Source organism: Neodiprion virginianus, chromosome 6, assembly GCF_021901495.1.
Source record: "Neodiprion virginianus isolate iyNeoVirg1 chromosome 6, iyNeoVirg1.1, whole genome shotgun sequence".
Taxonomy (NCBI): Eukaryota; Metazoa; Arthropoda; class Insecta; order Hymenoptera; family Diprionidae; genus Neodiprion; species Neodiprion virginianus.
The window spans coordinates 16,811,231-16,836,512 of NC_060882.1; the positions used below are offsets into that span (position 1 = coordinate 16,811,231).

The 25,282-nt window shown below is 40.3% G+C and overlaps 3 protein-coding genes and 1 long non-coding RNA gene across 4 annotated transcripts; 2 read left to right on the top strand and 2 right to left on the bottom strand.

Moving 5' to 3' along the window:
* Positions 1 to 1,834: 1,834 nt before the first annotated feature.
* Positions 1,835 to 3,211, top strand: LOC124307387 (MAGE-like protein 2). The gene is made up of 3 exons (XM_046769018.1): positions 1,835 to 1,980; positions 2,269 to 2,445; positions 2,614 to 3,211. The coding sequence occupies exons 1-3, from the start codon at positions 1,915 to 1,917 to the stop codon at positions 3,055 to 3,057; spliced, it is 687 nt and encodes a 228-aa protein (XP_046624974.1). The 5' UTR covers positions 1,835 to 1,914; the 3' UTR covers positions 3,058 to 3,211.
* Positions 3,212 to 5,445: 2,234 nt separating this feature from the next.
* On the bottom strand, positions 5,446 to 8,492 carry LOC124307385 (zinc finger protein 512B-like). The gene is made up of 3 exons (XM_046769015.1): positions 8,344 to 8,492; positions 6,919 to 7,329; positions 5,446 to 6,203 (listed from the first exon to the last, which is right to left on the bottom strand). Exons 1-3 carry the CDS (start codon positions 8,353 to 8,355, stop codon positions 5,913 to 5,915), a joined length of 714 nt encoding a protein of 237 aa, XP_046624971.1. The 5' UTR covers positions 8,356 to 8,492; the 3' UTR covers positions 5,446 to 5,912.
* A 4,354-nt stretch (positions 8,493 to 12,846) lies between these two features.
* Positions 12,847 to 13,869, top strand: LOC124307425 (uncharacterized). The gene is made up of 3 exons (XR_006908815.1): positions 12,847 to 13,164; positions 13,322 to 13,584; positions 13,674 to 13,869. It is a non-coding gene; the product is annotated as an uncharacterized LOC124307425 (long non-coding RNA).
* Positions 13,870 to 14,402: 533 nt separating this feature from the next.
* On the bottom strand, positions 14,403 to 18,302 carry LOC124307395 (cuticle protein 63-like). Its single transcript, XM_046769033.1, has 4 exons — positions 18,235 to 18,302; positions 17,273 to 17,506; positions 16,400 to 16,567; positions 14,403 to 15,243 (listed from the first exon to the last, which is right to left on the bottom strand). The coding sequence occupies exons 1-4, from the start codon at positions 18,244 to 18,246 to the stop codon at positions 15,109 to 15,111; spliced, it is 549 nt and encodes a 182-aa protein (XP_046624989.1). The 5' UTR covers positions 18,247 to 18,302; the 3' UTR covers positions 14,403 to 15,108.
* Between the last annotated feature and the right edge of the window lie 6,980 nt (positions 18,303 to 25,282).

Consider the following 25,282-nt stretch of genomic DNA (forward strand, 5'->3'; position numbering starts at 1 on the left):
TTTTAGCCCGTATCGAAACTGGGTAAATGTAGGTACACACCTTACAGCGAAAGTGAGAGGAGAAAGATCACTGGATAAATAATAGTTCAACTTTTGCTTTTATTCAGTGGCTGGTTCGTGCTCAGTTACCGGACTGACAAGAATTGATCGGCGATCGTCCATCTTTTTATCATACTTTTTGTTTTCTTCGTTCAGTATAGTGTAGTTAGTCATGAAAATTTAGTACTGCTGCCGGTTAGACTAGCTCTTTCTCAGTGTCGATCAATTCAAATCTCGCGCCGATTATTGCGGCAAAAAATATCGCGATTTCATGGAGGTACGAGGCCAGAAAAAAACTCGTCCTCGTTGTCACCTGTACGTTCAGCGAGCTGCTCTCTAAAATTTGCTCCTGCAACAAAACATTTCTTCCTCGGTATGGATTTCGCTTTAGATTAAATTCCTCTTGAATAAACCTTTCAAAATTCTCACTTTTTAAGCAAAACCTGAACGCGGACGTTTATCGCAAATCTGTGGTCATCTGTACTTTCACTGACGAAGTAATTGCTGATTATTTTACTCAAGACAGGGACGGAAATTATTTCATTAATGGTAAAGATAATTGTAAATGCAATTTCTTTTACCTTCTATCTAGCTGCACAGACTTACTGCACAGGACGCAGGCTTAGATTCAAACCGCAGAAACGGAACTCATCAATTTCAGTGTGATTACCGGTTTCTGATACACGCGTGCGATTTTCCTTGTTGTGCGTAATTGTACGGAAATTTATAACATGGGTGAGGTTTTATTGCTCTGAAAATTCTGCACCGTTACTTATCCAGGCGTTGGCGATTTCAATTACTCCACCATATTTATAGGCGAGTCTTATTTGTAAGTTTCAAAAGATTGAGGCACTGTCGAGACTTTCAAAATGTTGAAGTGCTCTCCAATCAAATTCGCAAATACATAGTATACTCGTAAGTGAAATAGCTTTGAGTTTTGTACTAGCTTTGACATCCATATTCCGGCTGCATTGTGACGTGCAATCATGCCGCTGTGGGAAGTTAAAGTGGCATGGAACGAGTGTAAAATTTATTGCATGTAAAAACACATAGCGTGTTGGTTTTATCAGCTTGCAATCGGACGTGACGTTTTCGCGAAGGGCACTGGACTATCACTCAGTTTATATTGTGTGAATAAACTGACATTTGAGTCATGCGAACCTTCTAGTATCTATGAGAAACTCAGTCATGACTTTTCGAGTCCTCTGTAAACTCAGCTTAGTGTTAAAAAATTCTATTTTAACATTAACATATTCTGCAGGTTCGCAGAACATGCTTGTTGTAGAGACAAAAATGACCAAAGTTTGTACAGCATATTTTGAATTACAAATGTTTTGACTAACATCGATCTCATTTCCAATACTCGTTCTTAGTATATACGTGTAATTTTTGTTTCAATAACGTGATAACCGGACAATTAGGAAAGTTGTCATAATTTCTGTTTGTCGGAATGTCGTACGATGAACTTAATTTTTTCTAAAGATGAATATGTATGATACGATTTACTGTATTAATGAGAGCTATTGTCTCGTTGATACTGTCGAAGCAGCATTCTTTCCATAATTGTAGCGTACTTCTTGCAGGTATAATGACTAGTGGATACAGTCGGTTGCACTCGAATCCAGTCTCCACGGAGAAGGGGAGAAGCAGTAAGGAATCGGAGACCGGAGAAGGTCGAGAAGTTGCTGAGAGTTCGCGACGAGGAGTAGGAGACCTTTCTTCTTCGACGGGAAACGGCAAGTGAGCGGGCGACGAACCCGGTTACCGGAAAAAAGAAGACATTTGCGAACGTAGGCAAGTCAGTTAGATAGAGAGTGCTTTCTTCGGATCTGTCACGGTGAAGGTCCTCATATATAAGCCACTGGACGCTCTGAAATGGTCAGTGAAGTTCGCCTCACTGTAAATACCACCCAAATCTCAAAAGCAATCATGTTCCGATTTGTAAGTCTCCGACGAAGCAGTTTCAACCCAATTTTACCATTCTATCGTATTATTAGTTTGATAACAAATTGAACTCACCGGAAGTTTTTAATATTTCACCAGATTTCTCGTACCGATTTCTTGATATATTGATATACTGACTTGATGTATCCACTAAAGTTACTTCCGCTTCCATAATGCCCTAATTAAAGAACCTATCCAGAGTCAGGCACCCCGATAGTTCCTTCCCGCTCATATTTATGAGAAAATTATGCAAATAGTGATCTTGAACTCTTTAAAATCGCACAGTTTCTGTTGACGGTGGTTTTGGCCACGGCGAAGGCGTCTTACTTCTCCGGAGGTCACGGACTCTCAGTTCAACCAAAGTTCCTCTCGCAGTCTGTGCATCTCCAGGAAATACCCACTAAGATCATAAGGATCACAAAGACCGTGGCTGTCAAGGTTCCCGTGCCCTACCCAGTTAAGGTGAGTCTACAGTCATCCCGAAGTTTTCTGACCGAACTGCCATTTTGCTGGTGATTTTGTTCTGCAAAACGAACTTCTGATTCATCTGCTTCATAGCATACCGATCTCCCTGTTCCAACGTATCCCGTGTCACCACCAGTTTACTCAAATCCGTTCGGTTTCCCCCAGGTTCCTCAACACATCCCGGTTCCGGTACCGGTCAACCATCCAGTGGCAGTTCCGGTGCCTCAGATCGTGAAGGTGCCCCATCACATTCCGATCGAGATATCGAAGCCGGTACCTTACGAGCTCCAGCAACAGGTACCCCTCCTCGTCTCGAAGCCAGTACCTTTCCCGCAGCCAGTAGCAGTTCCACATCCGATTGCCATAAACAAACCAGTCCTGTATCCGGTGCCCCATGCGGTACCTTACCCACAGCACAGTGAGTCGACCGGTTACGAGCAAGGTGGATACAGCGGTGGGAACGACGAAGGTGCCGGCCATGGAGAACAGAGCTACAATTCATACACCGTTGAGTCTCAGGGGAACGATTATGATCAGGGTGGCCACAACTCAAATTACGGAAATGAAAATTTCCATGCATCTCAGCCGGACTACTCGGCCCAGCACTGACACCCGGAAGGATCAAAGCACGAAACTACCGCCGTGGCCAAAGTCATTGTTAAGTTTTTGTTTGTTAATGTCTGTTGTTGATCCACCCTGTAGGACTTTTGTTTTGTATGTATTTTTGTAATAAAAATTCGTGCATTTACGGCACCCAAGAAAATTTTAGCCGGTCATTATACTCTGTCATGTCCGGCGCTGCTTATACCTGTACAGAAATTTTATCAGTACCCCTAAAAAACCCAGAGAACACGGTCCGAATACCGATAACCTTTGTTAGGATTTCAACCCTGAGAATGTGTTGGTCGGTCAGCTTCAACTGGGCTCTGCAGTCACAAAGCTAGGTAATTTCCTCTCATGGGACGTGCATTTGAACTTCGCAATGGTCTTGAGTCCCCTAAGGCTATCCATAATAAACTTCCGTAACATACTGACAAGTGAGGGCGCGATGGTGAAACGCTACTGGTATTGATCTACGTTGTTTTTATGCAATTATTGAGATTCATGATTGTCGACGTGCCATTAGTTTAATCATAATATTTTATGAGTTACGTGGAGTGTAATGAGCTGTTTACTGCTGGTCGGAGCAACTTTATTCGTGAGCCTGAACGGTATGCAACTCGTTTAACGTACATGTATGTTTGCTTGCCTTTGGGCAGGACCACGGTAAGACCGGTCTTCTTTGTCGGTTCACCAATTTTCTACCGTCTACCGATAGTGTGATCTGGACCAAACCATGGCTGGGCGTGTAAAAAAGTGTCACTCAGCGAATGAAACTGTCGAAATGGTTGAAATGTAGATTGAAGCGCGTTGATTTAAAATTCCAGTTTCTGGTAAGGCTTTCAAATCATAAGTGGATGAAGCTTACTTTCGAAATTACAGTTGGTACATTTCAAAAGTGAGTTTTGTGGCAGTCGTTACTAGGAAATGCGCACGGGTCTGTATCATTTTTTAATTCAAAGTTTTAATTGAGGAGACATCCTTGAGAAGATCAGTTGGTATTTAATTTCTGATACATTTTTCTGTCGGCAATAGTCTGAGACTCAAAAAAAAATTCTAGTTTGAAACCTAAGGTTTTCGCAATTTGGAAATTGAAAGCATATAAATATTGCTATTACATTTATTTTCAACTATTTAGGCATAGCCGTTCTATTGATGATAATTGTAATTCAACTATTGTCTGCAACTCTTCGAGCTAATTGTACTTCCAAATCTTATGTCACGATTTCTGGGAGAATCGCTATTTAATTTATGAGTCTGCAATAATGTGACCGATTGATTCGGTGAGCTAAAATATTTCACATGATACGTTGATAGTTATTTTTGTAAAACTTGCGAACTAATTTTTATATCATCATATTACAATTTGAAGCAACGTCATCCCTAACAATAAGAAATAAACACTATTCACCTATTAAACCATTCTAAAGACTAATTATTTTCACGGTAATAACGTCAGTGGGTATCAAAAGCTTGGAAGAATTGATGTAGACAAACGTGATGTGTCTATCCGTACGAGAAATCGTTTCCATTGATACGTTACCGGCATCTAGACGGTGATTCAAAACGAAACTTTTATCGCCTTGAGTTTTCCATCAACAATAAAACTACATTATTTATCGCTCGATAGTAACTAACTTTCTATTTTCTTACAGATTAATAATCTTTTTGAAATTTTTGTTTCAGATCAAAATTGAGCCCGGAAAAGTGGACACCGACGAGGACTCTTTTTTTTTTTACAACATTTTTGATAATCAATAACCATAATAAAAAACTAAAAAATCACCGCAACAAAAATCATTTTGTATTCTTCATCGCTGCTTTAATTTATTAAAAAAAACCCAGACCGATTAGGATATCCTAACCATGAACAAAAAAATCGCGAAAATCAGTGATTTTTCGGGTGGTCACACTGAGATGATCTCTTATTGTGAGACTTTTTAGTAAGAAAGAGACAGAAAAAGTTTATTCTGAACTCATCAACTGCTTCAAATGTTAATGTAAATATAAGCACTGATTGTTATGCAGGTCTCCATCATTAAAATTTTCCTGTATCAAAGCTTCGTCATTGAACCACATCATCCCTGAAGATTCGTATATCAAGTCTTGGAATGCTTACGAGTAGAGCGAGGACTACGTACCCTGAAATTCATCATAACGTTGTTTACAGGTACTTCATGGTATTTTGATTGTTTTTCAAGAGATTCGTACACTGTTATTACGAAATCGAAAAGTTGCAATATTATCACAAGTCACGCTGTTCACTAAATCGAGAACTTTTGGCAGGTGATCGACTATCTTCAGATCTAGAATTAACTCTTTGCGAAGGTGCTCATTTATTTATTTCAAATGGGTAGGAACGAGGGCGCAATTAATCCAAAAATACATATTCATATTCATGTATATGTAACATTTTTTATTGTACAGAAATGTCAAAGTTCTTATTATAGTTAACACACGTGGTATGTGTATGTATAATGCAAATAGCATCACAACGTGTAAAACGTTCGCATAGATGTATACATTTTTTTTTTCGCAAAAGAAAAATGTACACAAATGCTGGAACGAGATTGCAAAATAATAAGAACATTAATAAAATGAGCACTATTCTCCTGAATGATCTCGAATGTCCAAATAAGGAACACTTGTATATTTATAGTTCAATTCAACGAATTGAGGGTGTTAGAAAACCATGGAAAACCAGGACAAGGCCTTCTTCTCCTTTATTTCTTATCCCTGCTTCCGGTTCCGTTAATAAGTGAGCAATCGGTTCTTCGTGGAAACGAAGTCTGTGCAATAGGCACAATCAATTCGTAGAATAAAACAGTTTCCGACTCGTGCTCCTTCCACATCGAGGCTCACGTTTACCAGGATGAGTAGCTGGACGCGTCAGACCATCCTGAGTTCCATCCGTTGTTGCGCTCGATGATAACGGGCTGCGAAACGGCGACTGGGACGTGCTTCACAACGGGAACGGCGTAGGGCTGGGGCACTCCAACTGGGTAAGGGGCCGGAACGTGGACCTTGACGGGGTACGGAGCGGCGACTGGGTAAGGACGGTCCACGGGGTAGGGTACGTGCCTGGTGACCTCAACTGGGTACGGCTTTGGCACATGGACGGGGTACGGCCTGTCGACAGGAACCGCGTACGGCACCTGGAGGGGAAAGAGAAAATACGATATTACACTGGATCTGCAATTACATGTATTACTAGGGTAAGTTAATTGATGAGGTAGCGACAGGCAGCTCGAACAGGCTTGGCGACACACCAGCTACTGCGCAACCGTTTTATACTGTTATGGGTATTTTTAAGGCATTAGATCATAGCGCGTGGACTCTGAGTTTGGGAAAGTCGGACCACTGGGGCCATTCGAAGGTAAAAGTTTTTTTAGCACTTCATTTACTGTAGTTTTAAACAACACTGGAGAGAAAAGTTGTGCCAAGCGTAACGGTGGCAGTTTGGACTCGAAGTACAGTTGATGAATTATTGGTTTGAGAGAATAATGACCGTTCCTCCTACTCCTCTCTAATCACTCATGCGGACCGAAGTCACGCTTGTAAAGAATTTAGCATAACAGGGCGATTCAAGCTATTGCGTAGAGATGAGAATCCGCGGTTGGGTGTTTCCAATATGCGTAGGAACGAGAAGTAATAAGCGTCTGGTTAATGGAGCGTGGATCGAGTCCGAGGTCTTCGTTGGTGAACCGCGTACGCTACCTTGGGCCACATCTTCCCTTCCTTAAGACACGCCAACGATCCCTCCATCGTCGTAACGCTACTCCATTCCTCATGTCAAGAAGGAGGGAGGAGGATCAGGGATCGGACCGCGGGTTGGAATCGAAGCAGAGAGTGCAACTGACGGTTACTCACTTTTACGGGAACGGCGACGTGCTTCTCAACGGGGACGGCAACTGGGTGGGGAACTGCGACTGGGACTTCCTTAGTGATCGTCACTGAGCTGACACTTTCGCCCAAACCGAGACCGGAGCCGTAGCCATAGCCGAGACCAGATCCGTAGCCGATACCAGATCCGTAGTTGAGGCCAGATCCGTAGCTCAAGCCAGATCCCAGGGAAGAGTAACTGTTGATGCCGAGACCTGAGTTCCATCCGGATCCGTAGCCGAGTCCGAGAAGTCCTCGCTTGTCCTTCTTCGAGTCCGCTGGCTTAGTCCCAGCCTTGGAAGCATCCGCAACTGGTGCTGCACCTGCTTTCGCAGGCTTGGCTTCTGGCTTATGCTCCTCCGCAATGGCGAGGGCCACGAGGGCGAAAAAAATTATCACCTGGAACATGTGTCTTAGATTAGGTTATCTTGCGTTAACGAGGCCATGTATTAGTGAGCTCTAAGAACGCTTTTTGAAAATGTAATTAATGAGCGTTTGTTAGAAACGAACGAATTAATGCTTATGTGCATTTGATTTCAAGTCGATTCTTATTTCGACATCAGAATTTCGTACGAACAGAAACAAATTTTTATACAATGCTCCTTTGACAGCGTTATTTCGGAAAAAGAGCAATTTTTTGAAGATATTTTCAGACGAGTCGATTTAAATTCAATTTCAAATTTAAACATCTATGACAAACATTTTATTATCCAGATATTCACGGTTTATGAGACTTTGTTTCTGAAGAGCTGGAGAATGCAATAATTGTAATCATTTTAAGGATCAATTCAGAATCACGCGACAACCGAATTATTTTTGTGGAATCGGTAAACTTCTGTTGCAGTTACTATCGTGAAGTACTGATGATTAATATACTAAAATGTATTCCAACTATCGTTTTTTGGAAAACTGTGACAAAATGAGTAAAAATACGATTTTTTTCTCATTTCTAACAAGTTAATTCATATTGACTTCCTCGTAAGATGTTTATAATTTGTAAAAATACGAAATTGACATTTGCCAAGATCTTTAACTCTAAACGTACTAGACCCGATCAAATGACCGGTTTTATTACGGTAAGAATAGGGATACGCGAAGTGCCGGTATGGTTAGTGTTAAAACGTCTCCTGGTACTACCAGTTTCTAAGATCAAGAACCGTTGGACGAAAGGCGAGTATTAAAAGCGTGTTAACAACGGACTTAGTTTTGTCACGAGATATCCGGCACGTCGTTAGCTCGTCATCTTTGTAAAAATTTAGCTTGACTCAAGTCCCGCGGTCTCTCGATGAACGACTTTCTCAAAAAGTGTATGGTGCTGACGTAAGTTTCGAATTTCAAACACCTCTTACGATGCTGTTATAATGCGATCACTTGTTGTTTATAACGGTTAAACCGAGTATGATGAAGTTGTACCTTTGCGTTCATGCTGCTATGCTTGTTTCGAGCTTGCAACTGAAGACTCTTCGGAGATGGTCCTCTTTTATACGAATTGCAAACCCTCCGCAGGAGGTCCCTTCCCGGGGGGGGCCACGACGCGACGACGCGTTCCTTACGTAATTTTCCCAGATCTACATCGAGGACCTGATACTCATTTTGCGCCGAATAACACACGTCGACGCGGTCGCACTTCTTTGGGTTGGTGCTGGACCTTGACGCTTCGATCTTGAAGCTTGCCATCTTCCCCTTGAATGTCAAAATATGCACATCCAATTAGCGATTCGATTCAACGCCGATACCTGTATTTTTTTCCTTATCTTACTTTACTTCCTCGTGATTTACGACAATTTTCGTAAATCCCAAATGGATTCGCTCCTAATCGTCATTCTCGCTCTCCTTTCAATCCAATTTCACAAAACATCTCATTCCGAAACCGAGGATGATCTTCTTTTTGTACTCCCTCTCTTTCCTTCTTGCAAGATCGCGGAATGTCGAAAGTAATTTTTTCTTTCGTCCAGAGAACAAAGAAACTCTTCTCCATGACCTCGTCGAACGCCGATTGTTTCACAGGCGTGTGAAACGATTCTATAGTTCTAAAGCCGTTTTCACTAATATATGTATAAATGCAGTAGGTATTGGTAGTAATGGCGGATCTTTGTCTGGCGAAAATAAACTTCAAGCTTTGTAAGACTGTGGCGTATCATATAGAATGGCGAGTCACAAGGGGAGACACGATCAGTGGCAGGGTCAGTTTCTGGGCCATAAACGAGAGTTTCGATTCTTGTAAACAAAAATTGTGACAAGGTGACCGAAAGATGTTTTCGGTATCGCATTAAAATCAGGTATTCGAAACGCGGGTACGTCTAGTCAATATTTAAGGAATTTGTCCGGTAGCCGAACGATCTTTTTTGCAATTCGGACCACTAATTTGCGCGACTCGCGCGATGATTAACGAGCCGATTAACCGAGGTTTATATAAATTTCTGACAAATGACAATTTTCGCGACTCTAGTTACGTGACGGTTTTAACAGTTGTGCGACAAGATTTGACGCAGGCATATATTGCTCAATATTGGATTCTAGCAAGCAAATCTCATACATATTGCGTTAATTCTTAATACACGCTTAGTAGCAATAAAATTAAACGTGTGAAGACGACACCTGGTACGTTCCATTCTTCAGTGGGTAGCTAGAAGAATTTCTAAACGAGTTCCAAACCATCGCTACTCGGCGCAAGCAGTTGCATACCGACTTATAACATATTATGACGTAACGAGAATCTTATTTATGGCACGCAATCCTGTGTATAACATACGTTACATTATATGTGTAATGTAGTCTAGTGAAATTTTTCAATATCGAAACTCAAACTTTCAGAATTCTCCCACTGATCTGCCTAGCGGTAATTTATCAATATGTTCGCGAATGAGAAGCCAGCACGTATCTCAATATTAACATCGCGATTGAGCCAGGCGAAAATCTTTATCCGACAAGACAGATATCCTTCACCTAAATTACAACGGATAGATCATCCATCACAGCTTCCAGTGTGGAAAAAATCTCAATATGTATTTTTCCTGGCTCATAACCACGCGGTTTATCAACATTCTATTATTGTATTCAGTATTAGCTCCGAGCACCTCAATATCAAAGCGTAGTCAGTTTTCCTGTCCGATTCGTATGGTCGTTAGCTTCCGTAACAGCCGTATGAGTGAAAATAACGTTGTGAGTTAAATGATGGCTTATAAAAAGGCGTGTACAAAATCGCTGAACTATGATTCGGACTAGCATAACATTATCGGCGATCCGATGGAGAAATTGATCTGTGAAGGCTGAACGGTTCCGGTATACATATGGGCTTGGTACAGAATTTATGGCATTTCAAAACATTATATGGATCCCCAACATAGAACGTTTCGTAATATGTTTCAGTGGATTTTATATGATTTGCATTTGACATTTTAACCAAGCTAGCAAGTGTGTCATCTAAATAGAGAAGAACAGTTGAATCGTTACAGAAGATATCATGTAATGGGACATTTATTTCGGTCACAATTGGTGTATCGATCAATTACAGTCAAGTAGGTATCCCAATCGATTGTAGATTCGTTGGCCTCTGCTGATCGCCTTGAAGAGATGTTTTGAATGATGCAAAACGGCATGTGACTGTATACGAAATAAAGTAGGAAATACCTAGAAAAATTTAGATTGCTGGAGGCGTTTAAATGTTTTGTTGCATATGAACCTAGTAAAAATTGAATGACAGTAAATAGAATTAATTCAATATAAAGATACTTTCCATTTCAGTTGGATCAAATTTAACTTCAGAAGTGAAACATAGATTCAAGTGGGTAAAAATCTTCATTGTTTGATGCGAATATTTATTTATAACGCATCAACTTTCTAGTCGTTTCAAATATAACAAATATTTATTTGTCTCTGTAACACTTTATTTCTCTGGGTGAGTCATGAATGATATTCCAGAACCTTAGATTGCATATGAATATGAAAAAGAAAATCGTCGTTTACGATTTCTGATCATAGAATTGAGCTTCAGTATTGGTACAGCAACAAATTTTGAGAAAGGTTTCAATTAATCTTATACGGTGTGGGACTCGAATTTCGTTGGCACTGAAACTGTGGGGACCGAAAGAACTTGAAAAAGAATCAAATTGGGCCAAGTTAGAGCTAATGGGATAGAATGGTCGGCCGTAATATTCTTATCACGAAGGTGTGTCACATTTATATTTATATTTGATGACATGACATTATAACGAAACATCTACACGATATTAAAATGTAAATACGACCCAAGGAGAGTTTTTTACGATATCAATAACAAATTTCGCAATTCGGGGATAAAAAAAATATGACCGATGAGTTACGCTTGTGCGGTCTGTCACTAGCCTGAAATTATTATGACACATTCATATTTTCAACAAAAAACCATCCAGAGACGTGTCCGTTCTTAAAGGTCTTTTTGATTTCACTTCCATTATTTTTTGCACTTAGGATAATAATTTAACGGCACTATTACGTAGCCTGCGTTTATCATTATTGCCGCACGAATATCCTATGTATCAAACGTGCGTGAGTAGACACGTCATAAATACATTTATATGCGTATATAGACACAAGCGCATGAATTTCGCGTAGGAAATCCAACCGAGAGTATGTAAATACGTCGTGCGTAAGGTGTGGGTATAAAAAATTGGTAGAAGGAATCGCTAATGGCTACTTATGCGAGCGTTATTAATGCGATAAAGTAAAGCATGTCAACGGGGTGCAGGCATCGCGCTTGCCTCTTTCGCGAAACAGGATACGGGGATCGAGCTGCGAGGTGGGATACAAGATGGGATGGAAGTGAAAAGGTTCTCCCCCTCCCAGCCCCGTTATTTTTGCTATCGAGGACCGGGTGGATTGCATAAAGAACACGCTGCGGACTGGTACACAGATTTCGAAACCGGAAACTTACACCGTTTTTACGCGGTTGCGCCGTTTATACTCGCTGCAGTCTTTGCCGCTGCGTTATATACATCGCCAACGTAAATACGCTTTGTGTACTTACAGGCACATAACACGTATGGACGCATTTCTATATTTTTCAGCATGACTGACCCTTTCATGCTTCTTACGTAAAATACAAGTGTATTAAAACGATGTCTGCGCGTATAACGTGACATCAATCGCCAGCTGCGCACTTTTTTCCAGGACTTCTGGAATCGAAAGTGGAAATTTAGAGACCAAAATCGATCCGCTGGAATATTCAATAAGAGATTCGATTTTTGGACTCAAAGCGCAAGAGACACTTTCGACGGAGTTTGCAACTCTGTATTCGAATCTCGTTGCAGTGTTCATCTATCAAAAATGTTGGAGAATTACCGTAATGGCATCTTGAAAATTACCGCAGAGATGTCGTGTGCTTTATTACCATGCCGGTCCAATTTTTTATCAAACTTAAACTGCTAGAAAGTTCAATTATGTTTCCAGATTCGGCATATTTGGCATCAAACTGCAGATTTTGCGACGCAGTTCTTGGGAATGATTCATGATTTGAAGTTCATTTTGGACAGTGTGATGATCAACTGGCTACTCAGGGCGTTTTATAAATCACCTGTTACAGACTTTACAAAATGTTCACGGTAATTCTGGCGTTCGTCTAAATATCATGTTTCTTCTCACCGTCAGATTTAGTTATATGATCAGAGCATTTCTTTCAGTTCACCCCGTAGTTACGATATGGCTGCAACACTTCCAGCGAGCGCTTGATTGAGAGGTATAAGAATCAGAATCAGAGGATGCCCGCGAATTGGTTCGTGAAAACGATAATCTGCTCTCGATTAGCGGAGCATTGGATTGTTGAAGAAATGCCGTTCCGAGTTTGGAGTCTGTTTCGAAGTAACCCGACCGTCGAAAATTTCATCAAGAGCGAAGAGGATGGCGTTAGCCGAAGTCATTCGATGGCGACAAGGACGCTAAAATCAGCGAAAACGCTCGCAGTGAGTTTGGGAATAAACTTTCCCGTATTCTGAGCTGCGGAATAAAAGAAAACTGACAAAAGATTCGGAGAGACAATGGGATTGAGGGAAAATCGAAGATCGTCACTAAGATGTTGTTTGAAAGAAAACAGTAAATTTTCATTAGTCGCGACACCACCCTCGGAGGAAACGTTTCTTTAAAAGTATTTAAAAGAAAAAAAATAAGCAACAATTTCTAAATTTGCTGGCGGAACGATATCTATCCATGCGCAGACTCTTCCTGGTGCCTTATTATAGGAGATCAGAAAATTAAGTAAAGGTAATCAGTTTTCCTCACTTTCATTCATAACGGAGCTTTTTTAGGACTGGACTAATTCACGGGGCAATGGGAGAGAAGGATTCTCATTTAATTATAGACCCAAGAAGCATATCGAAAAATGATTGATCGATACATCTTTTTTAAATAACGTTCGCAGATCAGATGAGTACCTCTTAACAAAAAAGAGTCCCGCTTTCCTCAGCCGAACCGCCTGAAAATGGTAGCGAAAAAACCGCCCCGCAACACCGCCCTCGTCGTCTCGGCGATCCGGAAGCTGCGGGATATCCAGGGCACCACTTCCCGCGAGATAGTGAATTTCATCTCTTCGGAATACGACGTCTCCGGACCCAACCTCAAGCGCCACGTCCAGATGGCCCTGAAGCGCGGGATGTCCTACGGTTTGATCCATCGCGCAAAAGGGTGAGTTTGAAAACGCATGAAAGATTAAAGAAGAAAAAAAAATCCGTCAAAGAATTACCCTGATAAACTAAATAATCGAACCTCCGCAGCGGCTACTACCTCTCGAACCCCAAGGGGCTGACGATCAGCTGCGACGACTTGGTTGATCGTGGCAGAAGAGGAGGGTGCGGAGGCCGGAAACGACGCAGGCGAAGGAGCAGGCGCGGGAAATGTGGACGCAGGCGATCCCGCAGGCGAAGGAGGCACGGCAGGGGAAAGTGCAGGGGAAAACGCAGCAGGAGGAAGAGGAGGGGCAGGGGCAAGAGGAGGTGCGGTCGTCGGGGGCGAAGGCGCGCCGGTGAGGATGAAATGGACGAGATGGTCGCCATCCTGCCGCGCGACAGTCCAAGAAAACCCACCAGACTCGGACGTGCCAAGTTCCCCGAGAGGGGCGCCACTCGCAGCAAGAGTCTTAGCGATCGATCGTCGGCTACCCGATCTTCGGGAGGCAGTGCGGCCCTCGATGGCCAGACCCAGCTGTAGGTTATATGCACGGTGAGAGGCTTTGGCGTGCGGTTTGTGCGATCCGATTTTTTTTCCGTTGACACTCGCTTTTCTCTCGTCTTTTACAGCCGGCGAGGAAAATATCCGCAGCCGTGAAAGGTGCGAGAACGCGTCTTCTTCGCCCCTGGTGTGACTTCTCGAAAAAAATGATCATCCGTTCGGGATGAAATGAATTTTTTTTTTTTACAACACACTTAAATCAAACAAATGGTGTCGTCGTACTTCTAATTTTGCTAAAAATGGTTTTATTTTTTATACAACCTCGTGTATTTGATATATATTTTACCGCTGTTTTTCACCATGTCTGTGTATTTTTTTTTTTTATTTTTATCAGTTTATATATATTATGCGCAAATAAATCTTTCATTGCAATTTTTCAATTAGTTGAGTAATTTTTTTTTTTTTGGATTGGACGAGTTTTCTTTTTCAGGTGTTGATGGTATTGGCAAGGATCAGGGGCAAGTTCTAATTTCGTAAGAGGAGGTCGGGGCAACGCAACGCAACATCTGATAGGTGATCTAACCGTGTCCTCTGTGCGAGGATGTGTCGAAATCTTTCATTTGCACATAATTAGTACGGCGCGTTATTATAGGAGGTCACACCTCTGTACTTTCGAAACAACGACACTTACGATTGTTTATGAGTTAGAATAGCTGCTTTTTCTTACTCATACCCGATTCTCCCAGTTTCATTTTACTCAAAGCAAAACAGTTCGCTGTGAAAATCGTAACCCAGAGAACGGAACCCCGGGGATGGCGATGATGAAATCGACGACAGTAACAGGCATCATAGTTTTTTGGTAGTTGTTTATAAAAATTTTATTCCTTTCAATAAAACATTAAAAAATTGATTTATCACGCGAACTCTTTCGCGTTATGGTATACGATTTTGGCGAACAGGCTACAGTGATCTCTACGCTTCTGTTAGCGACAAAGTTTTCATTGGTGATAACGGTGTTTCGGACTGTCGTCCTGTTCCCTCCTACCAGCCGTGGCCATATCCCTCGTAGGCCCCACCATAACCACCATGGCCTCCGTGTCCAACATAGACCGGGACTGTCTGTTTGACGTAGACGGGAACTGGGTGCGGGACGGCGACGGGAACTGGGGATGGCACCTAGAAAAATAAACGGAACAGTTACTGTTGCTCTACTGTAAGAGGATGGAAGAAATTTCCTCGGAATATGCTCAGGTTTGCACCATTTTGAGGTAGATATAAAATTCCAGTATGAGCTCATTTTACTTGTGTCAGAATGATGTTTTCATTATGCACTTTGTGAATACACATTTCACTTTTTCAATAAATTTGTTTTCCCGGTGGAATTCATCAGGAATGGATTTTCACCGGAGCAATTGACTGGTCGTTTGAAATACGCTTGATTCTGTTGAGGTTGGAATTCGTGAGATTTTAATATGAGAGCCAAAAGTTTGTGCTTGAGGAATGGGAACACTGCTACATAAATATAATATTTTTTGCTTTTTAATTGACCATGATTGATTATTAGATATCCGATATAGTCGAAAACCTTCGATTTAGGTTGAAGAATTACTTCCATCATCCATTTAGTTCCCATACATTTTAACCGTATTCATTTTAACCTCTCATTTTCAGAAGAATTCTCGAATGACGCGGAGCCAATAATCAATTATAAAATCAAATCAAAGGTTGATCAGATTTTGATGAAAGATAGCGGAGCTAAGGATTTTAAGACTGTAAGTCAACCGGTGTAATAATCGTTTGATAAATCATAAAATTAATTGGAGACGTGAATATTCATGCAACCTTGAACGAGTAAAAAAATATCCATCTTTGCTAGCAGCATTGAATATAAGCTATGTGAGGCCAGTTTCAGTTCACTATCATAACTGAGAAAGAACACAAATTCAATTAAGTTGTAATTATTTGATGAAAAATTCTGTTTTTCAGATGGCGCAATAGGAACACGGAAATGAGAAATTCAGAGAGTTTCGTAAACGAAACTTCTCAATTGAGTGACTGAATACCGCGCATGAAAATTGGAGCTACGCTACGACAACCTGTCGTCCCTTCAAATAGAGATTGGTGTCAGTCTAATGTGGTTGTGAGTTTAATTTTTTCCGAAGCATCAATCCACATTGCTAATCCATGAGTATCAATTTACATGCAATAATTACGTAGTCCATTTGTGCAAGACCTGCAAGGTTCCATCGTGATTTCCCACATCATTACGACACCCACGTTATACCGTGAACACCACACTAACCGTGACGGAAAAATTCTCTTCATATCTCACCTTGACGGGGTAGGGAGCCGGTACTGCCACCTTGACGGGGTAAGGGGCTGGGACGGCTACCTTTACGGGGACTGGGTAAGGCCTGTCGACAGGAACGGTGACGGTTTTGGTGTGGACCACTGGGTAGGGGGCCGGTACAGGTACAGGCACAGGGTGGGCGACTGGTACCTGCAAAAAGTTAGAGATTGTTGTGTTAGGAATCGTCTAGAAAAATGTCAAGAGCAAAAAACGTACATCAGCATAATGGTAAGATAATGGGTTCGGAAGCATGGAAGAGTTGATTTCCCCGAAATATGTCAATTTATTTACGCCATCCTTGCTAGATCATTCAAGTAACATTATCGTCGAGATGCCGACTATTATTTGACGATTAATTAAAGCTGGCATGGTGTCAAGAGATGAAAAAAGTTTATTTAAAATTTTCAGAAAGTAGGCAAGACGTTTGACCACTCGTTTGAGATTGTTCATGACTGTCAGTAAGCGCAAAGTCGAAACTCAGTCAACCTCATACCCATGAAAGTCCATGCAAATATCGACATCCAGACAACGTCGAACCAAAAATTAAACATAGTGTAAGAGTAGGCATACCGAACGTAACAGGATAAAAAAAATCTGGTAATTATCGAAATGTCAAAGTTTTTTGAAACTGATTTTTTTTGTGGTGACAGGTCAATTTATAGTCAACTTGTGCACAGTTGATCATGGCGGGACCACGACGGTGAACGTCTGTAGTTAACACGTAGTCGACTGTTGGCTTCAAGTATGTCCTTTTCGTTATTCTTATATTCTGCCTGGCACAAGCCGAATACGAGTTCACTGTGTGTTACTTGGGCATAAAAGCTAATTTTCTCAACTATTAAATCATGGCCATACCTTGACAGGGACAGGATAGGGCCTGTCGACGGGGTAGGGATGAGCGACCGGAACGGCGACAGTCTTTTGGATGGCGACCGTCTGGACGTGACCGTGTCCGTGTCCATATCCACCGTATCCTCCGTATCCGTAGCCGGCGTCCCATCCTCCGTGGCCCAGGTCGAATCCGAGGCCCCGCTTCTTCACGGCTTTGTCTTCGACGGCGAAGGCCACCGAGACCAGCATCAAGCAGACCTGCGGGATCGGGCATTACGCCACATTGAATATGGGTCGAGGGAAATCTAGTGCCGTGTAGGCGAACTCAGCGTTTCCGGGTCTGCTCAAGTCGCGCGTAGCCCACTCGTGACAACGAAAGCCTTGTGCTTGCCAGCCGAGACAAACACGTTTGCTCCTTGAGGATCGTTCGGTCTCCGCAATGTCTGCTCGCACTTTTTTCAGCGTGTAATCTGATACTCGACCGGGTTTACGATCTACCAGGATTTTAGCGGCTGGTTGTGACACGCCTTTGTTTTAAACTAGCTACCGATCGAACTTATTTTTTGATATTGGCTAACATATTCATTCAACGCGGAATCTAATCTCTACTCTCGCTCAGGAATCGCAGGTAAAAATCAGTTGCATCTTGATAATTTAAGCTTTTTGGAACATTTCGAGTTTCAGGGTTTGCTAGTGGAACTGATCACCTTTGTTTTACTGAGTGCTATCAGGATTTGGACCAATATCGTTGGTCTTTGTGATAACTGATTTTTTCGACTGGAATAATTTAGGCGAACGATCTTTTCTGTCCAAGTATACTTGATTGACGCGTGAAATCCTTTATCCGTTTGACTACGACTATAGAGAAAAACGGAAGACTACTTTTCCAAAACTTAGATACGGTGGGCCGGAAACCAAAAAATACAAGTCGAAGCCTGCCTTGAGCGAAAAAATGATATCCTATAATTTTGTAATTGCAAACGTACCAGAACTCTCATGGTGGTAGATTAGCTGACCGTTAAGGTACACTGTTTAGACCGATAAATGAAATCGGCTCTGACGATATTCTGTAGAAAACTACCCTTTATATAGGGAGTTCACTTTCATTTCGCCGTTGCACCCCGCCAATAGGAAACCAATAGCGATTGTCGCCGTTTGCCACACCTACCTCAATGCATCCGAGTGTGTGTGTGCGTGTGTATTTGCTTACCGCTGATCTAGTCTTTTATGAAATTGTGTGTGTGTTTGTCGGTGTAATCGCGTACCTACATTTAGAGCACGGGAAACCACTGGTAGGGATATATTAAATGCGGGGAAAATCCTGCAGCAAGGCTTAACCAACGGTTGTATAACACGATGCAAATGTGGGAATGCATGTTCATGTACGACATATCGTAACATTTAATCACACGGTGGACAACCTAAGGATTTACGCTTCTGCGTTGAGTTAGAGAAAATTCGCTCAAGCTAGAAAACATCAAACACCTTGCGATGTTCATTCCGTGCACGCAATCATCTCGTGATCCTGGATTAAAAACAAAGTGTACAGTTTTTTCCCAAGCCTTTATCGCTACTTGTGCGTTCATTTTCATCTCTCACTTTGAGAGATCGTAAAAACTGAAACCTCGGTTTTTCAAGCTTCTTTCAAGTTCCTGCTGCGGCTACAGACAAACATTTGCAGACACCCCAAGGCGTCTACTTTCAAAGATGTGTACGTCTAGTAACCTCGGAATGTTGGAAAAAATGTTGGTTATTCATAATTCCAATGATTTTCTCTCTTTGGGACTGAATAATATTGCAATATGTTACCGCAAAATCGCACATCGTGAATACAAATTTGTTTTTTCTTTGTACTAGACTCGGTCCAATTCGCGGAAATTATTTGGTTGAAGGTTGGAGAAGACGCGGTTGCGATTTCTGTCATCGAAATTCGTGGTTAACGGACTGATAAATAATTGATGACTGGTCAGTTTTTTGCCGATTGGGATATAAACCTAAATTTATCGCCTTATTTAACGACCGACCAATACAAATCCTGATTTTTAATCACCCCAATGATCAGGTGGATCTGTTTAGTTGCCGTATCACTCATTTTTCTTCTTTTACTTACCTGCTGACTGCACTTTGTGCATCGACTTAAATTTTCTACGATTAAAACCGGTTCTGCTCGAAATCTCCTCAAGTGATAACGGACAAAATTCCAAAACATTTGGCGTCGAGTCAGAATTCATTTACAACAATGTTTCGAAATGAGATGGGATTGACTCTTAAATCTTGAATGTTTCAACCGTCGATTAAACAAGCGTTGAAAATATTTTGAACATACCTTCGGTGACAGTTGGAATTTTACTCATATTTTCGCGTAACGTACGTTTATCGATCGAACTAATTATCAGCAATCGGACATGCATACAGCTGGTATAACCAACGTTCAGCTTCAATGACTTTCTGGACTTTAGAACTAACCATTAAGCAGTATGATTAATAACTATGATGACTGTTTGCTAACGTAATTTAGAGTTCCAATTAACATAGCTTATTTGAAAAATTTAATATTCACTCAAATGTCCCAATTCGGCACGATTACGTCCTCAACGCGCCAAAAATTATCGCCAACGTTTAGCATGATACAAGCATGGTCAGCTGTTTCACTTTCCATAAAAAGCCGGACACAACTTTTAATTTCTATTACCGCAGTGCGTCCGACAGCAGCGTTTTTAATTTTGTAAGAATCACGTCGAAGGAGAACAAAAAACCAAAGAAAGAGAAATTGAGTGACTTTATTGAGCGATTTTTAGAATATTAATTAGTCACCACAAAATCGGATGTCGTTGGAGAAAAAATATCAGGTATTTATTGTTAGATCGAACGAAGAAGCGTTAAATGTATTGCTATATAGCGACCGGTGATTATTATTCATATGCCAAAATGCAACGAAGTACACGATTAGCTAAAAAGATGCTTCCCGGAGTTTTTATTTTACGTTTGGGTCAAGAGTAGTCGTTTGCCTCTCGATCGGGTTCAAGGTATAACTGTTTTATCCACCTGCAGTTGTGTCTGGATATTGTTGAAAAATATATGCTAATTTCACCATTCTTTTTATTTCCCGAATGGTAGATTAACATATTCAAATCGTCTCGAAAAGTGCACTTTTCGTTGTTAATTAGCAGTAATAAAATGTTTTCAACACATCGGCACACAATTAACGTTTTTTTTATTGCCACTATTATATATCATTCAAGTTGTTAATGCTGCTGTATAATAAAGAAAATGAATACTCGATATAAAGTTCATAAAATCATGTAATAATTTAAATATGAAACACTAGGAAACGATGTGGAAGTTTAGTGTATTTATTGTTCAGTGTTCAAAAAGTTATCGATACTTCAATTTGTCGTGAAATTTGTCGATATCTGTTTAATTTATCATGTAGTAGATTTTACAAAATTGTCATGCGAAATGTATGCGACGTGAAAATCAACTCCAAATGCATATAAATTTAAGAAAACAGTACTTGGTGCTTGAATTCGCAGAGTTGTAAAAATTTCGTGAAAATCATTTGAGTGAAATTCGCGTGTAACATTTGATTCCGGAATCCATTTTTCAGAAATAACGAGACAAATATGCGTTGTCTTTTAGATCTGTGACGGTAGATAAACGTTCGTTTCACGTTATTGCAGCATTATATGGGCCGATGTACCAACTTTCAGCTTGCTTTGTAGAGTTGAGATGTCGGTCTGGTTGCAATTTGGATATGTTATAGAGCACACCGAGATGTAAGATTCGTATAATTTTTTAGCCATTAAGACTTACGGATATAGAATATGTTCAGCAAGCTCAAGTATGGCGAATTAATTATGATCGCATTTTTATCCCACTATAAAAATATCAAGATATATTTTTAAAAATGTGTACTTTTTTCATATATGAAAAGGAAAATAATTTTTTCTCTGATCCTCCGCCTAAACCAGACTCGAAACGAATTTCATCATCGGGAAGATTAGACTTTTATCACAAAAGAAATGAGAAAAAAAAATGTTAGGTGGAGTTTTTTTTTTTTTGACGATTCGAAGTACTAAAAGTATGGAGACGAAAGCCCAATTTGAAACACCAATCAAATTGATCAACGTGTTTATCGTAAATGGTGAGACGTGAAAATTAGAGGATTTTCATACCACAGTACACAGTATAACACATTTTTGAAAATTGAATTGAAGAAATTTTTCCCTGAAACATTCGCCAAAAGCTGTCTGATTTGTCCACATATATTGAAGCATTCCACGAGGTCTCTAATTCTTTACATGAATTAGTACTGGTCGAAAAATCTATATATATTTTTATTAAACAACTTTTATCCGAGATATAATTTAATTTGTTATTCGAAAGCACCTATTTCTCAAACTTGAAAAGATTCGAAAAATCTATGAAAAAAAAAAAAAAAAATTGAAAATGGTGTCGCAATACATTCGTTATCTTGAGTTTCCCTAAATGTGCTTTTTTTCGATTCACATCGTTAAAAATATTCTCCATCATTTTGATATTAACAATTTATAGCAATTATCACTTTTTTGTACTTTCAACACTTTTTCATAATAATACACTTGTATTTCGTTACGATGAAAACTGTATTATTTACAAGCGCTCAGAAAATTGGTAATACGTTGCTATATTTCTCTGAGTTTTTTCAAATTTTATAAAATTGGTGCTTCGGAAATGTGAAATTAAATCATATCGCAGATAGGCATGATCGATAAATTCTCTAATCCGGATGCTGACTTCCAAACTTGGCTCTCGGATAAAAAACTTTGGAGAAAATATAAAATCTCAACTCCCGATCTTACTGTACCTCGTTAAATGCCTCATACATGTATACACGTGCAAATAGCAGAAACCATGCGTAATATGCGAACGCCTCGCCTTTTCCTGAATTTTAATTTTCATCGCTGTCGCCGTGTGGTTATCGCCTGCTGTATCTTATATCCCCGGAACTGATTTCGACGAGCCGGAAGTAGCAATATAACGCGGCTTTGCCTGACAGCGATTGAAAATCCGATATTATCTGTGCGGCAGTTGCGGTCTCCTATGCCGCAGTGTTTCGACCGGTCAATTTTACGACACTTTCATTACGCTGCAGCGTAATTACCGTGGCTTAATCCACACATCCCATATACTTGCCGATCCTCACGTTCAAATCCGAGAACAACTCAAATTCGAATCGTATTTTAATCCGTAGATTAGCCGTAATTGACCGAAGCTTCGGTTCAATATCGCGAGGTACGCCTTAAACCGCACGTAAATTTTACTTTCGCATCATCGTGAACCCTGTATTAATGGAGCGAATCACTCCGTATGACTCTGTAATGCATATGGGAAGGGAATTTATCGCATATTCATAGTCATTGCTGTATCTTGTTATAAGTCAAGACGTTGATTTATGATGCAGGATTTACGTGAGCTCTGACGAGGGGGTGTCAACTATTTCCTGTAACGCCGACATGTACGTTCGCGATACTTTGAGAAATAAATTAGATTTTTCACAGTTAGAACAAAACTCTACTGAAATGGGCATCGTTACAATAACGCTATAAGTTATTGTTCGAATCGCAAGAAAATCTGGTTCAGTTTGATTGTAGTTGTAAATAGGAAATTTTCTGGTTATTGCATCAGTAAATATGTGTTGCTTAGTTACCTAAGGTTTTCAATCAAATAGGGCCTTGAAATCGATTTATCGCTGAATAAATATAAAATTATTGTAATAATTACAAGAATAAACAGTACAAGTGACCGTCACTAAAAAGAATAGTTAAGACGTACTAGATTTTGTGACCACGGTTAGGAACCCATTTTCATTTTATACCCAGGACTATATGTATTTTTCGGTTGTGGTGAAAAATGACCGTGCAGTATGCACTACTAAAAATTTCCCTCGACGCAGGGTGCACTAAAGTATTTTCAATCAAAAATTCAGTCGCGGTTATAATACTTAGCGATGCACAAATCAAGAAAATAGAGAATGAGATTCTTGTTTCGGTAATTTTATGCAGTAATTGACTGAAATTTATGGATCTTATAATTCTTCGTATTTTTATAGTCTTGCATAATTTCCAACTCGATTTACGATCTTTTTGATCGATACTTGCAGATTTATACGATACGAGTGCATAAATTTGGCAATACGTGCGAAATTTGTACGATCCTTGTTTAAGCATTTCATGTGAACTCAATTCTCAGACATCATAAAACTAAAAGTCTTGAAAATTGTGTCTAAATAACGTTTTGTAACAAATTTTTTTTTACGTCCAAAGTCACGAAACACATTTTTTCGACATATCAATATCGTTGCGAGGTCAAAAAACGAGTCCGTAAGTTATCATTGAAACATCTTTTTCGCGACTTTCAGTTTCAAGTGCTGTCTGGGAAATAGCTTAAACTCAATTCTATTAATGTTTTACAACCTTGCGTAATTTAAAGATTTATAGGTGACGGGTGATTGATAACTACAATTTTATATGCAACTAAAAAACAGATGCGCGTAAATTAAGCAATGTATGTAGTAAATCAGAGTTTGTCTTCGTTCGTTAATTATATATGTATGGGTTTAAAGGTCATTTATAAAAATGTCTAATTTATCAGCTGTATCATATGCAATATTTTATCTTGCATAATTTCAAACTTAATAGCGTCTGCTTGATCGATACTTGCAGATGTATTTATTGTTTCACGATTTCCGAAAGTTTTAGACCTGGCCGAAACTGTCCATGCATATAAACAATGCTTCAGTATTTAACTCGTTGTCGCTTCATTCTATTCAGTCAAGATTTCTCTCTTCTATGTTTTTCAAATACTACATCATTCCGGAGAAATATCTATCCAAAAGTACTGGCAGATATATGATGAGTTTTGTTTTGTTAATTCTATTTGAGCTTTGATAAACAGGTTAGTCTTATATGACGCAATTGATTAGAACTTCAGGTTCTCGCTGCGTTTGATTAGGTTGAGTCAAAATAGTAATATTAGAGAGATGCGCGGTTCTTCTTCGTCAGCCAAAGTCACCTTGTTCACAATTTTCCCAATTCTGCGGATAACTAATTACTTGTGTATAAAAATTTGCACCCAAGGCAGTTTCTCAATAAGAGAAGTCGTCGTTCAGTCTTTCATTTAATACGGACGAATTCTGGCAATATTCGACGCCTTATTTCCTGCCGCAGCTTTCTTCGCTGGGCGGAGTGAAAACTGTAACATTTATATCGGATCGAGTCCTGTGCAGCAACTCTCGTTGCGTAACCTCGTTTCGTCCGCAAATGCAACACGAATGCATGCGCGTACGTGCGTAATGCGTAATGCGTGACTGAACTGTATCGAACAACGCTGCAAAAGCTGGGCGTGTGCATGCTGAACCGGTCGAAAAGCAGGCCCCGTGATGCAGCCCCGTTTAATTTATTCCTTTATATTTTAACCGAAGCCCGACGAAACTCTGCATTCTTCGCAAGGACTCGGAGGGCCGATCGTTTCACCGTGATTCCTTGCCGGCGGATTCGAAGGAAAGCCCCGATACTCCCGTATGTCCGGTATAATGCGTACCTACCGAATAATAATTTACGTCACCGTAAATGTGCAAAGAAAAAAAAAAAAAAAATTCCCTCGACTTTCCACTCGATGAAATGTTGTCCGCAGGTAATTAGTGAGGTGAAACGGACACCTGCAGCAGACGTTTTTGGATCAAGCGTATTCGACGCTAGTCGTTATAGCCGTCACCCTTAATGTTGCGAAGTTGAACATTCGTTTGGCGGTGATTCGTAGATCTAAGAGTGATTTGATACTGGTTTTTAACTGTGTGACTTGAGGGTTGTAAAAAGAACAGACATTCATCTACATTTATAAATTGTTTTTTTCGGAATATTTTCTATTATCCGGGAGTTTCAGAAGTACATCGACAATGCTTCATTTGAAATACTTGAAATCAAATTTTTTTGAAATATCTATGCACTGAGAGAGATTTTTAGTACCGGTTACCGCCCAGTCCTTAACTGTTTT

What these genes read in the sequence shown, in the direction of transcription:
- LOC124307387 (XM_046769018.1), top strand. Translation starts at nt 1,915, where the DNA reads ATGGTCAGTGAAGTTCGCCTCACTGTAAATACCACCCAAATCTCAAAA. An exon ending in AAGCAATCATGTTCCGATTT is followed by an intron (nt 1,981 to 2,268) that starts GTAAGTCTCCGA and finishes AAAATCGCACAG; the next exon opens with TTTCTGTTGACGGTGGTTTT. An exon ending in CCGTGCCCTACCCAGTTAAG is followed by an intron (nt 2,446 to 2,613) that starts GTGAGTCTACAG and finishes GGTTTCCCCCAG; the next exon opens with GTTCCTCAACACATCCCGGT.
- LOC124307385 (XM_046769015.1), bottom strand. An exon ending in ACGTCGCCGTTCCCGTAAAA is followed by an intron (nt 6,204 to 6,918) that starts GTGAGTAACCGT and finishes TTTCCCCTCCAG; the next exon opens with GTGCCGTACGCGGTTCCTGT.
- LOC124307395 (XM_046769033.1), bottom strand. An exon ending in CCTATCCTGTCCCTGTCAAG is followed by an intron (nt 16,568 to 17,272) that starts GTATGGCCATGA and finishes AACTTTTTGCAG; the next exon opens with GTACCAGTCGCCCACCCTGT. An exon ending in CGGCTCCCTACCCCGTCAAG is followed by an intron (nt 15,244 to 16,399) that starts GTGAGATATGAA and finishes TTATTTTTCTAG; the next exon opens with GTGCCATCCCCAGTTCCCGT.